Raw genomic sequence first — 16,420 nt, forward strand, 5'->3', positions numbered from 1 at the left:
AATCTGACACTAACCAAGGACCCTAAGACTATCTCCCATGAAAGGAACATAGAAACATAAAACTAAAGGAGACCACAAGAGCTATCCAGTCCAATCCCGTCATGTAGAAATACACAATCAAAGTACTGTACTCCTGATACACAACCATCCAATCTCTCTTTAAAAAGCTCCAGAGAAGGAGACCATGTCACATTCTAAGGTAGTATATTCCACTGTTGAATAGATCTTGCAATCAAGGACATTTTTCACAATGTTTAGGTGACATCTCTCTCCCTGTAACTTAAATCCACTGCTCTGAGTTCCAGTCTCTGGAGCAGTAGCAAACAAATATGCTCCACCTTCAATATGACATCATTTTAAATACTTAAAACATGGTTGTCATGTTACCTTTTTAACCTTCTCTTCTCTAGGTTAATCACAGCCAGCCCCTAAGCCCCACTTCATGGTTTCCAGACTTTTTACCAGTTTGTTTGCTCTCTTCTGGATATGTTCCAAATTGTCAATATCATTAATTAAGTTGTGCAGAACTGGATATATAGTAAAGGGAAGACATGCATGGACATCAAAGAAGGAGAAACTATAGGAAAATTACTTCCCACTCCATGTCAGAAAAACTACTTGGCTCCAACTACTAGTTGTCTGGGATTGCAAAATGAAACACAAACACACAGGCTTCTTTTTTTACACAGGGTATCAAGAGACAATGGGCTGTATATGAATGTGTCAGGAAAGCCAAAAAGGTCATTTCTCTAGATCAGAAGATATTACTCAGCTTGTGTAACATCAGAAGCTTGAATTTGCTTGCTTGTTTCTTCCTTCCCACACCTCAACTCTTGATACTCTCAAAGTATAGGACTGGCTGGCATCTGAGGCTAATGAAGTGAGAGAATGAGTCTAGGACATGGGGAAGGATGACCAAAAAAGGAAATACATTTAATCTTGAGGCAGCAGAAGATGACAAGGGCAACAGGATAGGAAAGCCTGGCTCCCCAGTTTCATTTCAAAAAAGATTATCTTGGAATCCCTTTAGTGTTTTAGACTTCAATCTTTATCTCCAACTATATGAAATATGGTGTAAAATGTAAGAAGTATTCTTTGAATTGTTGCTGTGCTACTAAGTAAAAAGCAGACAAAAATAACAGGAATTGTTGGATTTATATTAGCCAACTAATGTTGTATAGTTGAACAGCACACATCTAACTCAGGATTTGGTCACAGTCACATATGATTGATGTGTTTTAAATTAAAATTACAGAGGAAAAAAATAAACTTACTTTTTTGATTTTAGCTTTGCAATGTGTCTGGTCAGTTTGCGAATTGTCAGAACTTTAATCTTTTTAACTTCTTTTCTCATTTTTACAACCTGTTTCAGAGAAAACCCATAACATAAAATGTTAGGCAGAATATAGCAAATATAACTTGGATTATGCCAAGTTTACAAATCACTTTCAGCATAGTTAGCTTCCTTGCTTAACAAATTCGTGAATTCAGATTTCTCTTTAGAATCAAACGGCTTCCAAAATCATGCAGCCAATTTAAAAACAAGCAAATCATCTTTGAGTCATGAATGCAAACAAAATATGAAATAGCCAAGACATTCCTATGCAGGTCTGTTGAATATTCTTAGATGTAGGCTAGACTATAGTCAAAACAGGTTATTTGTTCATTAACATACCCACATTATCACAACAATACCTGTACCTTCTTCTTCAAAAATATGTACAGAACGATATCTCTTTCAATTAACATATAAATGATCTAATTTGGTGTTCTTAACCTGGGGTCCCCAAATGTTTTTGGCCTACAACTCCCAGTTTACCAGTCGTTAGGATTTCTGGGAGTTGAAGGCCAAAAACATCTGAGGATCCTAGGTTGGGAACCACTGGTCTAATTTAAGATAATGCTTAAAAAATGGTTCCTTCTTTAGTAACTTCACAATGTCATTTGACTGAAATAGCCAGCTTTCTATCTCAACATACTCAAAGCGTTGGCTTTAGCCTATAAAGCCCTAAATGGTTTTGGCCTCGCTTACCTGTCCGAACATATTTCCCTCTATGAACCATCTCAGAGTCTAAGATTACTCCAACCGCCTTTGCAGGCACAATTGGTGGGGACAAAAGACAGGGCTTTCTCAGTGGTGACCCCTCGGCTGTGGAATTCCCTCCCCAGGGATATTAGATCAGCCCCCTGCCTCCTGACCTTCCGTAAGAAAGTAAAAATGTGGCTTTGTGACCAAGCCTTTGGAGAACTTGTGAAATAGATAGATATGGAATGACGTGCAATGACTATAGGAACGGCCCGGATTATGCTTGTGGATTATGTGATTAATTGAGATGTATGGTTTTAAATGTTTCTAATTGTTTTAATGTATTTATTCTATCTTAAATGTTCATTTTAATAGTATACAGTTTTTAAGGCATCAAATAGCTACCTATATGTACAGCCACCTTGAGTCCCCTCTGAGTTAGAGAGTGGCGGGATAGAAGTGTCATAAATAAATAAATAAATATTGTAAGTATACACTGACAGCCAAAACATCATGAGTACAAATTTTATCTTAGATACTAATTTATAAAATGTTCCAAGGTAAACCGACATTCGCAACTTCAATTTTTCAATAAAAGAGCACAAGTGTGTGGTCAAAGGCAAGTATTAAACCTGTTGCTGATCATTCAAATAAAATTAATTGCTTAAAATACTTCATTACCACAAGGAAATATTTTATAATTATGTCTTTTGTTTGTTTGTTGGTCTTTTACTGGGCCAATGCTCAATTCTCATTCTTCTCTGCACTCTTCACAATTGGCTTTGTCACAGGCTTTATCATTGGAGGTATTAACCCACAGCAAGAAGGAAGATGTTTAAGGACTATCTGAAGCATACATGGCATTGCATGTGTCCATATCCAATAATCTGTCCTAAGAGATCTAGGGAGCTTTGTGTTCTCCTTCCTTTTATATCACAATTTTTATTAACAGTACATCCCATCTTCCTTAATTTCCTTTTTTCCTCAGGAATATTCCTCTCCTTTTTTTGGCTTTTAAATAAAAAATACAAATCATAGTAGCTTCCCTTTCCTTTTAAAAGCCTTTTCATTTGGAATTTTGATGTGAAAAAGACCCATTGGAACTTGGGTGACAACCAAAAGCATAGTCAAATTTTGAGGCATCCAGCACCGTTTCCACGGTTTATATCTGCTAAGACAACATTATCTTTTCTGATTTATCTATATTGTTATAGAAAAAAGTTCTTGTCTATATGGAAGTAGGAAAAATAAACCTGTGCAAAGCCAGTGTGGTGTAGTTGTTTGAGTGCTGAAATAGCATTCTGGGAAACAAAAACTTGAATTTCTGTTCAGCTATGGAAACCCACTGTGTGTCCTTGGACAAAGCATACTTTGTTGACCTCAGAGGAAAGCAAAGGCAAAGGATATCTGAACAAATATTTCCAGCTCCACAAAATGCTCACTTTAGGATTGCCATATGACAGAAACAACTTGAAGGCAATACCAAGGAAGAATAAGAGGTAGTAAATATCAAAGCATCAAGCTGATCCCATTTGGATTTGAAAGAACAGTCAAAGAGTATACAGAACTTATTTTCCTTTTACTGATGGCAGTCCAAAAAGACAGCTACATTCTGTGGAAATACATTCCAAACAGAACAAATATTGATACAATATTTAACTTTAAAAGTTTGCTGTAAGGTGGAAGTATTTTCCTCTTGAAACCAATTAGTCATGAATGAGAAATGACCACAGTGACCGTTTCACGTTAACCAACACCCTTCTTCTTATTACCAAACAGGAAATACTGGCTTAAATAAATACTTCTGAAGAGACAAAATTTAAATAAACTATCCCTGTAATAGCAGGTAATTGTCCATAAATATCCTCCCTGATTGTGTTTGCAAGGAAATATGCTCTCATATACAACATCAATAGCAAACAGAAAAATATTTTACACAGAAGCTCACAAAACTACTCTTTTAAGAAAGGATACAAAAACAGATTTATACTGGCACCAGATTTGTGTTCCCCATCATAAATTCTTGGTTTAAATGTTCTCCTTCAAAAATTCAAGACATGAAGGTCTACCTTCTACTCTACTCTACATAAGATGCTGTCTATCCAGACTGTTCCTACCAGCTTCTTCAGGTTCCCACAACCTAGTGTTCTCCAGATATTCTTGACTAACCTCCCACTGACATTGCTAGCTGGGGCTGATGGGATATGCAGTCAAACATATATGGCAATCAGCCACCTTTGACTTGACTTTCCACAAGTGTTCCCTGCCAAGGTATTGTACGCTGAATTTTATATGCATGCAGTAATAAACATCGGGTCCCCATTATACGTGGAAAGACAGGAAGAGGAGCTGGCTAGATACCAATGAGAAGTCAATGCGCAAGACACAAATGTAGAATGACTTTCCCAAACTTGTCTCCCGGTGAACAGTTTACTGAGATACATGAAGTCTTTGATTTGTTGCTATTGTGTGCCTTCAAGTCACTTCAAATTCCAATGACTCTAAGGTGAACTTATTATAGGATTTTCTTGGCACGATTTGTTCAGAGGAGGGTTTCTTTTGCCATCTTCTGAGAGAGTATGATATGCCCAAGGTTATCCAGTGGGTTTGCATGGCTGCATGGGAACTCAAACTCTAGTTTCAAGAATCACAGTCCCATGTCAAACCACCACACCACACTGTCTTTGATACCAGAGGTTAACACAGCAATCATAGCTAGTTACCACTCAGGGCCATTAAACCAATTAGAATGGCATCTCATACAGACTATGCACAAGTCTGTATGAGATGGTCCCAGAATGTGAATGAAGGTATGTGTATGTTGGACGAGATACTGTTGAGCTGAAAGAGATAGTAGAAACGAGGGGTAATTTTGAAAGATTAGAGAGGTATATTATAGGAAGGTTTTTGAAAGGTAATAGGAATGAGTTGGCAGGAAACATCGAGGGAAAACGAACTCTTTTACTTATGTGATCTACTGGGAAAATCGTTCAGTACTGTTTTACAACAGTTGGAGACACTGAACAAGAAAATTGACCATCTTTTCAAAGGAATTTCCCTAATGGTGAAGAATCCTTCTCCTATAGACATTATACAAACTGTACCAACCAGCTTTATTAATATTAATGAGGAATTAAGTGCTCTGGAAAGCCAGGGAAGAAAAAGGCTAGAGGAGCAGAAGGAAGGCAATAGGTCAGGCTTGGAAGGGGCCAGGGATGGGGTGGAGTCTTTATCTGGGGAAGAGAGTCAGAGCCAGGGGAGGGACGGCTGGAAGGAAACTAATAGTGTCTCTCAGAGGACAAACAACACGCTGTCCCCAGAACTGTTTGGACACTCCCTGGACACTTACTGTGGAACTCGCTCCCCAGGGAGATTAGGCAGGCCCCTACCCTACTTTCTTTCAGGAAGAGCCTGAAAACTTGGCTATTCCAGAAGGCCTTCGTTGACTGATCCTTGTGGGATCATGTTATTTACCTATTAAGCAGTAGACCCTCTGGATTGTTTTTAGGATTCATTCAGCACTTTAAGTATTACACCTGCTGTATAATTATCCCTCCCTGATAACTTGATATTGCTTTGCACCTTGGCCTGGATCTTTTGACCCAAATCGGGATTTTAATATTATTGTGTATATTGACTTTTATGACTGTTTTTAATCATGTTGAAGTTTTACTGCTTGGTTTAATGTTTTATCTGATTTGTGCTGTCGTGTCTGGGCATGGCCCCATGTAAGCCGCCCCGAGTCCCTCCGGGGAGATGGGGCGGGATATAAGAATAAAATTATTATTATTATTATTATTATTATTATTATTATTATTATTATTATTATTATTATTACTGCAATTCCCAACATCTGTTGCGAACTAATAAGGTGGCAGTGGAAGTGCAAGACTCACTATTGAACAGAGGAAGATGGACATCTAAGCGAGCGGTCCGGACATCTCTCTCACAAATTCTATCTTTAAGCTGGTCGAAAGTGAAGATCAAGACTATCGACTGGCTTCGTAGAGACTATCAGTCCTGGAACCGCTCCATTTGTCTTCTCATTGGATTGGAAGACAGAACGCTAATGGAGGAATTGTTTTTGTATAGGCCCAAACTACAACAGTGGGGCATTACTCTCAGGAGGGTACTAGTAGACCCATTGATTCGCCCCTTGGATATCAGGCTGAATCTTGGTAGACAAGATCCCCCAATTTTAGGCCATGTCTATGCTACCTCTCAGTCCCGCTCTCAGACATCATTAGTGCCTAGCCCCCTTCCCACGCTAGATGATAATCTGTTAGATGACTCCTTTCCTCTTACTCCAGCGGAGATAGGCTCCTCCTTTAAACAATCAAGTATTGCTGGTGATTTCCTATCTCAGGACAGCTGACTATCCCCTTTAATGGGCAACCTCAATCAGTCAACTCTCCAGGGGGGAAGAGGGTTTCCACGGGCAGGGTCTCATTGAGGTGGTTTGGGGGAGAAGGAAGAACGGTCACTTTCGACCCAGGGAGAAGCGCAACAGAGTTTTTGCGACCCTGGAGAGGAATAGGTGTGGTAGTCTTCAGGACAGACCTCCCAGCCTTAAGGTCCTGCTTTTGAATGCCAGATCCGTCAACGGTAAAACAGCTGTTATCCAGGATTTGATCCAGGATGAGGGGGCGGATCTGGCATGCATCACCGAGACGTGGTTGGACGAGCAGGGTGGTGTGAATCTCACCCAGCTGTGCCCACCAGGTTTCGGGGTGCATCAGCAGGCCAGGGCTGGGGGGCGGGGAGGAGGAGTCGCGGTGATCTTTCGGCAGTCCATTGCCCTGATCAGATGCGCCGTTCCGCAGTCTCCGAGGTTTGAGTGTGTCTTCCTGAAGGTGGGAGCCCGAGACAGCTTGAGGATTCTGCTGGTGTACCGTCCACCCCGCGACCCAGCAGTCTCTCTGTCCGAGCTAGCAGAAGTGGTCTCCAATTCGGCCCTGGTCTCCCAACAACTCATAGTTTTGGGGGACTTTAACATTCATGCTGAGACCACTTTGACAGGTGCAGCTCAGGATTTCATGGTTGCCATGACGACCATGGGGCTGACTCAAGTTATATCTGGGCCCACACATCAGGCGGGACACACGTTGGACCTGGTTTTTATTGTGGACGGTGGGACAGTCAGAGTGGATGTGATGACCCATGGGCCTTGTAGTCCTGCTCAGGACATTGTAATCCCTGATGAAGAAGAAAACTTGGGTTTTTTACCTTCCCAGTCAGAACTGGAATCTTCTCAGCCAGATCTTTCCCAGGCAGATCTGGGAACCTTGCACCTGCAAGAAAGTTGTGTCCCAGAAGTATGTCAAACAAACCCTGAGCCTACATCTCCCGTGTTCTTGCGCCGTGAGTTTTGTAAACAACAGAGGGGTTTGGAAGCAGCTTCGCGCAGGAGTGCTAGAATTGCAGCTAAGAATGTAGCCAATTAAGACTGCTTTCCGTGAGAATCTTTAGGGAGTCAAACATCTGGTCCCAGAGTTTAGCTTTCGTTTCTGGTTCCCAGAGAACTGCTTCGGCGAGAAAGTTAGACTCTATATAGGTGTTTTACCCGCGTAGTAACTTCGCGGAGTCAATTCGTCAGCCTCCGGAGTGAGTTGTGTCTGGACAGCGCGCTCCGTTTCAAGCCTCGTTCCTGCTCAAGCCTTGCCCTGCTTTCCAGCCTTCGCTCCAGTTTCCAGCCTTTGTTTACCTACGGACCTTGCTTGTTTTCCAGGACTATACCTTGCCTTGTATCACGGATTTTACCAAGTTATTCCACGGACCTTGTTCTTGTTCCTTGTTACCTTGTTCCACGTTTTAAGCCTTGCTTCAAGTATCAAGTTATTTCCTAGCCTTGCTCAAGTTTATGGACTAAAGGACCTTGTCATCTCCCCTCACTTTGCCTGGCAAAGTGAGTGTTTCGGTTATTGGATTACAACTTTGGAACATAATATTTCATATTGGACATTGCTTTTTTGGACTAATTTTGACCTTTCCTGAAAGGTCTGCTTCTGAACTAACTTTTACATTTATTTTTATTAATCTTATATATTTCCTTAATAAAGATATTAGATAGAATCTGGCCTCTGCGTATGGTTATTGGTGCTCTGTAGCCTGGGTCGTGACAGTTTGACTCCGCCAACCCTAAGCACCAATTAACCTCGGCCAGAATGTCTACCGGAACCGTACCTGGGCCGAGCGGCCAGCCGATTACCTACACCATCGACAAGGATGAGGTGGATCGAATCCGTGATAAGCTCAATGCCCAGGATGGAGAAATAAAAGGTTTGAAGGAACGCGGAATCCGTCTACCGGCCATGGCGTTGCCAACCAAGTTTACTGGAGAAGCTTCTAAGGTTCATGTTTTCCGTCGCCAATGCCAAGCTTATCTAGAGGCCCGTGCTGCCGAATTTCCCCAAGAAGACATCAAGGTGGCATGGGTTTACAGTCTTCTAGACGGGCCAGCGGCCAACTGGGCGACGGCACTGTTCGACCAAGCCTCTCCACACCTAAGATCCGCGCAACGCTTCTTGGACCACCTTAAAGAGACTTGGGGAATCGAGGACAATTTGGAGGCAGCCGGTCACAAACTCCGTCGCCTCTTCCAAGGAGACAGACCTATGTCTCAGTACATAGCCGAGTTCCGAGTGCTGGCCCACAACACCGGCTGGAACGATGTTGCCCTCAGAGGACAATTCCGGGAGGGTCTCAACATCGAAATGCTGGAGGAAATCTCCAAGGTGGATCCTCCCCAGACCCTCGAAGCACTCATTGATCAATGTTTACGGGCTGAAGTCATGATTGCCAACAGGAAACAGTGGGTTCGAGGCCAGAGCGGTAGAGCTGGGGCAAAACCCCCCGCTCCCGCCAGCGTTCAGCCACGTCCAGTGTGGAGACCCCCACCACCAACCCCATACCCCAGAGGAAGCGAGGAGGTGCCGATGCAGTTGGGCAACGTGCGTCCCAGATTAGATGCCGCCGAGAAGGCCCGTCGTCAACGCTTAAACCTCTGTTGGTACTGCGGGAACGGGGGCCACTTCGCCAGAGAGTGCCCAGCCAAAGGGAAGCCCGCCGCCCGTCTTGCGGCGGCGTCCTCCACGGAGACGAAGGCGTCTGAGGCGGCTGGCACACAGCCGGCGGGGGAAGCCAACGACCGGGCGTAGAGAGGCTCACCAACCCGGTCAAAAAACCCGTTCAAGAGCCGCCAACCGGGGTCCTGTTCCTTCTCGTGGTCACCTTATGGTCAGCAAAAAGGGGACCCGTCATGATCCACGCCATGATAGACTCCGGAGCCACCAACAATTTCATTGATAGAGAGTATGCCGACTCTCTGGGATTACAATATCATGATTTCAAGAATGCCCGTGTGGTGCAAGCCATAGACGGCCGCCCCCTCAAGACGGGCCCCGTAAGTCAGTGGTCGGAACCCACCAGGATGTGGATAAGGGAACATATGGAAGAGATTTCCTTCTTTGTTACCGAGGTTCCCCATTTCCCTGTGATTTTGGGAATTCCATGGCTGACTCTCCACGACCCAAGCATCTCCTGGTCCAACAGAGAACTGCAGTTTGCTTCACAGTACTGCCAAAACCATTGCCTTGTAGCCAAGGTCTGCCATGCCACAGACACCGAGCCCATCATCACCCTGCCCAAGAAGTACTCCGAGTATTGGGATGTATTCAATGAAAAGGAAGCCGAGAAATTACCCCCACATAGACCTTATGACTGTGCCATTGACCTGGTGGAGGGGGCCCCGATCCCGCGAGGGCACCTATACTCCCTGACTGAACCAGAGCAAGAAGCTCTCAGGGAATTCATAGAGACAAACCTTCGTAAGGGATTCATTAGACCCTCTCAATCCCCAGCCGCCTCCCCAGTGATGTTTGTGAAGAAGAAGTCAGGGGAACTACGCTTGGTGGTGGACTACAGAGCATTGAACAATATCACCAAGCGGAACAGCTATCCCCTACCCTTAATCTCGGATCTACTGGATCGGCTTCGAGGAGCCAAGGTTTACACCAAGCTGGATCTTCGGGGGGCTTACAACTTAGTTCGCATCAGAGAAGGGGACGAGTGGAAGACCGCCTTCCAGACCAAATTCGGATTATTCGAGTCCCGAGTTATGAATTTTGGATTATGCGGAGCTCCCGCAACGTTCCAGCATTTTGTCAATGACATTTTTCAAGACTATCTAGATAGGTTCTTGATAATCTACCTGGACGATTTTTTGGTGTTTTCTAGATCACAATCAGAACATGAGAACCACGTCAAAATGGTGTTACAACGATTGCGGGATCATGGACTTTATGCCAAGTTGGAAAAATGCGCTTTTGATCTACAAGAGGTAGATTTCCTTGGTTACCGTATCTCGCCTCTAGGGCTCTCCATGGATCCAGCCAAGGTTTCAGCAGTATTGGAATGGCGGGCGCCAACTAACAAGAAAGAGGTGCAGCGTTTCTTGGGGTTCGCGAACTATTACCGCAAGTTCATTCCAGATTTTGCCCGCTGGTCTGACCCAATCACTAGCTGCATCCGTGGAAAACAGCCCTTCCGCTGGACTGATCAAGCAGAGAAAGGGTTCCAGCAACTAAAGAAATTATTCACGTCCCAGCCAATTCTACAGCACCCAGATCCTGGAACCCCTTTTGTTGTGCAAGCGGACGCCTCTGATGTGGCAATTGGGGCTGTACTCTTACAACCGGTGGGAGACCACCTTCATCCCTGTGCCTTTTACTCCCGTCAACTAACCACACCAGAGAGAAATTACACCATTTGGGAAAAGGAACTACTGGCCATAAAGGCAGCCTTTGAAACTTGGAGACATTGGCTAGAAGGGGCCAAATTTCCCATTGAAGTCCACACTGATCATCGAAATCTAGAACATCTAAGAACTGCCCGCAAACTAAATCAGAGGCAGCAACGTTGGGCTTTGTTCTTTGAACGTTTTAACTTCCAGATTCATTATGTGACCCCAGCCCAAACCAAGCAAGCAGACGCCCTGTCACGTAAACCGGAATACGCTGCAGGACGCAAGGAGACCTTTGAATCCCAATTACTACAACCCGAGAACTTTGCCACGCTCACAGTGGGGAACACCAAATCCACTCCCATTGGTTCAACTTCCTCTACTCCAGGACCCATCTGTGCTCAAGAAACCAGGGCTAGTCAGCAAGCAGATGCCTGGGCGCAGGACCAACTTCGCCAAGGTCTGCATTTTCCCTTTTCGCTTAAAGATGGACTGCTATGCTATAGAAATCATGTTTATATCCCACCCGGACCGGGCAGGGAGAAAGCGCTTCGTCTGTGTCATGACTGCAAACCAGCAGGGCATTTCGGACTATTTAAAACCATGCATCTGATCCTAAGGGATTTTTGGTGGCCCAAGATCCGCAAAGATGTGGAAAAATATGTCAACACCTGCCCAGTATGCCAGCGCTCCAAGATAAGAAGGGAGAAGCCCTCAGGGCTTCTGCATCCCCTTCCTACCCCATCTCGGCCATGGGAAATAATTTCTGCGGATTTCATCACTGACCTACCACCTTCCTGTGGATTCACCACGATCCTAGTGGTGGTGGACCTTTTCACCAAGTTAGCCCATTTCATTCCCTGTGAAGGTCTTCCCACGGCCAAAGAGACTGCAGATCTATTCCTTCAACATGTTTTCAGACTACATGGATTGCCCAAGAGTTTAGTCACAGACCGTGGATCTCAATTCACCTCTCGTTTTTGGAAGGCACTACAAAAACTATTGGGCATAGACTCTCGCTTATCTTCAGCTCATCATCCCCAAACAGATGGGCAAACGGAGCGCACCAATGCCACTTTGGAGCAGTATCTTCGCTGTTATGTAAACTACCAACAGGACAATTGGGCTTCTCTGTTACCACTGTCAGAGTTTGCCTATAACAATGGAGTTCAAGCTTCTACAAAAGAAACGCCGTTCTTTGCAAACTACGGCTTCCATCCACGTTTCTTTCCCCCTGTCATTGAAACTTCAGAAGTTCCCGCAGCAGAGGATTGGCTGCAGGAACTCACAGCGGTACAACAACTTTTGCTCCAGCAACTAGACCAAGCCAAGGAGGACTATAAACGCCACGCTGACAAACATCGCCAGCCGGGCCCCGAAATCAAGGTAGGAGATCGGGTTTTTCTGTCCACTCGCTTTCTGCCCTCCCACCGCCCTTGCCGGAAGTTAGATGCCCGTTTCATTGGCCCCTATCCAGTGGTGGCGCAATTAAACCCCGTGACTTTCAAACTCCAACTTCCGCGTTCAATGCGCATCCACCCAGTGTTTCACCGTTCCCTGCTCCTTCCGGCGGATGGTGTGCGTCCTGATACAGACCAACCGGCCCCCCTCCTGTTTTGATGAATGGGGAGGAGGAGTTCGAGGTTGAGGACATTTTGGATTCTCGCTTTCACCGCCGCCGCCTACAATATCTCATTGACTGGGTGGGTTTTGGCCCTGAGGAACGCTCTTGGGAAGACGCCTCCACAGTCCATGCTCCTGATCTAACCCGTCGCTTTCATCAGACCTATCCCGCCAAGCCGCGACCTCGCGCCTCGGAGAGAGGGCCCCAGTTTGGGAGGGGCCTTGAGGAGGGGGATAGTGTGATGACCCATGGGCCTTGTAGTCCTGCTCAGGACATTGTAATCCCTGATGAAGAAGAAAACTTGGGTTTTTTACCTTCCCAGTCAGAACTGGAATCTTCTCAGCCAGATCTTTCCCAGGCAGATCTGGGAACCTTGCACCTGCAAGAAAGTTGTGTCCCAGAAGTATGTCAAACAAACCCTGAGCCTACATCTCCCGTGTTCTTGCGCCGTGAGTTTTGTAAACAACAGAGGGGTTTGGAAGCAGCTTCGCGCAGGAGTGCTAGAATTGCAGCTAAGAATGTAGCCAATTAAGACTGCTTTCCGTGAGAATCTTTAGGGAGTCAAACATCTGGTCCCAGAGTTTAGCTTTCGTTTCTGGTTCCCAGAGAACTGCTTCGGCGAGAAAGTTAGACTCTATATAGGTGTTTTACCCGCGTAGTAACTTCGCGGAGTCAATTCGTCAGCCTCCGGAGCGAGTTGTGTCTGGACAGCGCGCTCCGTTTCAAGCCTCGTTCCTGCTCAAGCCTTGCCCTGCTTTCCAGCCTTCGCTCCAGTTTCCAGCCTTTGTTTACCTACGGACCTTGCTTGTTTTCCAGGACTATACCTTGCCTTGTATCACGGATTTTACCAAGTTATTCCACGGACCTTGTTCTTGTTCCTTGTTACCTTGTTCCACGTTTTAAGCCTTGCTTCAAGTATCAAGTTATTTCCTAGCCTTGCTCAAGTTTATGGACTAAAGGACCTTGTCATCTCCCCTCACTTTGCCTGGCAAAGTGAGTGTTTCGGTTATTGGATTACAACTTTGGAACATAATATTTCATATTGGACATTGCTTTTTTGGACTAATTTTGACCTTTCCTGAAAGGTCTGCTTCTGAACTAACTTTTACATTTATTTTTATTAATCTTATATATTTCCTTAATAAAGATATTAGATAGAATCTGGCCTCTGCGTATGGTTATTGGTGCTCTGTAGCCTGGGTCGTGACAGTGGAAGAGCAAAATATTCTTCCATTGTCATGGTCTGACCATCATCTGATCTGTTTAAGTTTCGCCGTGGCTTCTAACCACCGCAGGGGTGGTGGACCCATTAAGATGGTCCGCCCCAGGAGGCTGATGGATCCGGATGGACTTCTGAGGTCTCTTGGGGATCTTCCTGTTCTGGAGACTGGTGATCCTGTCGATGTCCTGGCTGATTGTTATAACAGCGAGGTGGCAAGGGCACTTGACACGATCGCTCCCGAACGTCCCCTTTCGCTGCGTAGAGTCACGTCGACCCCTTGGTTCACTGAGGAGCTGGCTGTGATGAAGCGTGCGAGGAGGGGACTAGAGTGCATCTGGAGGAAATCTCAGGATGTGTCTGACCAAGCACGGGCTAAAGCCGCTATTAAGGCTTACTCCGTGGCTCTGCGAGCAGCCAGGAAAGTTTTCACGACTGCCCGCATAGCGTCTGCAGCCAACAGGCCATCGGAGTTGTTCCGAGTTATTGGGGAGCTCCTGTGGCCTTTTGCTATATTGTACTGTTCTGGGCATGGCCCCATGTAAGCCGCCCCGAGTCCCCGTTGGGGAGATGGTGGCGGGGTATAAATAAAGTTTTATTATTATTATTATTATTATTATTATTATTATTATTATTATTATTATTATTATCTAGATAGAGGGAAGTCATATTCCTACTCTATTCTGCTTTGGTCAGATCTAACCTGGAATCCAGCTCTGGGCACCACAATTCAGGAAGGATATTGACAAGCTAAAACATGTCCAGAGAAGGGTGGTCAAAATGATCAAAGGTTTGAAAGTCAAGCCCTACAAGTAGTGGCTTAGGGAGCTGAGTATGTTTAGCTTGGAGAAAAGAAAGCTAAGAGAGGATATGCTAGCCATGTTTAAATATTTGAAAGTATATCAGAGTGAGGACGGGGGATGAAGCAATGGATTCAAATTGCAAGGAAAGAGATATCATAGCATATTAGGATTTCTGATAGTAAGAGCTGTTCAGGAATGGAATATATTGCTTTCGAATGTGGAACCTCCTGCTCTGGAGGTTTTTAAACAGAGGCGGGATAGCCATCTGTTGGAAGTGCTATGATTGTGTGTTCCTGCATGGCCCAGGGAAAGACTGTATAGCCCTTCCAAATGAGAAATTCTATGATTATTTATGATATTTTATATTTCACTTTATTTGGTTCTTATGTAATTACTCAATAAGATTTTTCTAGTCAAAAGAAAGCTGACAATGCAATGAGGCAAAAGTTTCAGCTAAATTGAAATTGTTGATTAAATATGCTTTTTAGTTTTCTTCCATACAACTGATGTAACCTCATACATGTGATTACACACATGACAGAGTGATGAGGCACGTTCTTCACTCTAACATAGTGCAGTTAAATCTGAAACATGAATGAGACACAGGGTGGAGGGGAAGAGGATGGAATGCTTCAAGGGTGTATTAAAGAACTTCACTGGACCTAAGCCAAAGATCATACACTGTGAAGACCTTGTAAGGGGTGGCAATTATTGGAAAGAAATAGGACATCAGAATAAAATGTTATACTTGGCTACTTTAGGGGTTGCTTTAAGTTTGAACAGAAAGAAGAGGTCCAACATAAGCTAACCCTCAGCCAAAAATGTAAGAACACAGGCATTCCCCAAGTTACGAACAAAATAGGTTCTGTAGGTTTGTTCTTAAGTTGAATTTGTATGTAGTAGGAACTGGTGCATTTTTAAATGTAACTCTATCTAAGCTTTAGATAGCATAGGGAAGGGTTAACACTCCTGTGGTGTTTGCTTGGCTATCTGTGCCCCTGTTTAGAAGATTTCACTTCACTTTCTGTCCTTGAAATAATTGGATTTTGAGAAATGAGGCTTGTTGTGGAAACAAGGATTGGTGATAAAGCTTCATAGGAGACACTTTTCCCCCATGATACCTATTTTGCAAGTTAATTTCCCTTCCTAGGGGCAGATTTCTCTCACTTCCCGTTGTCTCTCCCGTTTGTATCTGTGAGTCATATATAAGTCAGATGTTTCTAATTCGAGGACTGCCTGTACTTTCAAGACAATTTGATCAAAAGGGGAGGTCAAATGAAAACTGGTAACACGGAAGTCACCAAAACTGATGTCTGATGGACATTACCATTTGATACAAGTTTTTTAAATTTATTTATATAGTTTGTACAAACTCATAAAAGTTTTAAAAACAAAATATTTACACTCTAAGCCAGGTGCAGAAAAGGTCTTAGATGTTTCAGGACAGTGAAATCATTATAAAGTAACTTGCAGATTTTTCACCAACCAATTTAGTTCCTGCCTGGTACCCCATTACTGGTTCTGATATATACGGTTTCTTCTAAGGCAGTTTAAAACTTCTGAAAAGCTTCAGAAATGAAGTTAAGTCAATAATTGTGTACCTAGGAGGATTGAAAGAAAATGTCTGATGAGATTTTGAGAAGCATGGACACTTAATATGTATGTCCCCGTGATAGGGTTGCCATAAGTCAGAAATCACTTGTAAACACACAACAACAATCTCAAAACCATGCAAAGAATACACTTTAGTGAACATGATTTCATGTCCATTCCAAACCTAAGCCAAGGAGATTTTTTGCGTATACCTTGTATACTCCAGTATAAGCTGACCCGAATATAAGCCGAGGCACCTAATTTTACCACAAAAAATTGGGAAAACTTATTTACTTGAGTATAAGCCGAGGGTGGGAAATGCAGCAGCTACTGCTAAATTTCAAAAATAAAAATAGATACCAATAAAATTACATTACTTGAGGTATCAGTAGACTAATAGTTTTTAAATATTTAC

At 44.0% G+C, this 16,420-nt stretch overlaps 1 protein-coding gene across 3 annotated transcripts in view; it reads right to left on the reverse strand.

The window, feature by feature from the left end:
• The window catches only part of srfbp1 (serum response factor binding protein 1), a 65,302-nt gene that overhangs the window by 27,707 nt on the left and 21,175 nt on the right, over positions 1-16,420 (reverse strand). The window contains exon 2 of one of the 3 annotated variants that reach the window (XM_003223036.4): positions 1,275-1,363. The exons of the other annotated variants lie outside the window; for them this stretch is intronic. Coding sequence (XP_003223084.1) covers positions 1,275-1,363 — 89 coding nt within the window. The remainder of the gene's footprint in view (positions 1-1,274; positions 1,364-16,420) is intronic. 3 annotated transcript variants of the gene reach the window in all.

This window comes from Anolis carolinensis, chromosome 2, assembly GCF_035594765.1.
Source record: "Anolis carolinensis isolate JA03-04 chromosome 2, rAnoCar3.1.pri, whole genome shotgun sequence".
NCBI classification, from domain to species: Eukaryota; Metazoa; Chordata; class Lepidosauria; order Squamata; family Dactyloidae; genus Anolis; species Anolis carolinensis.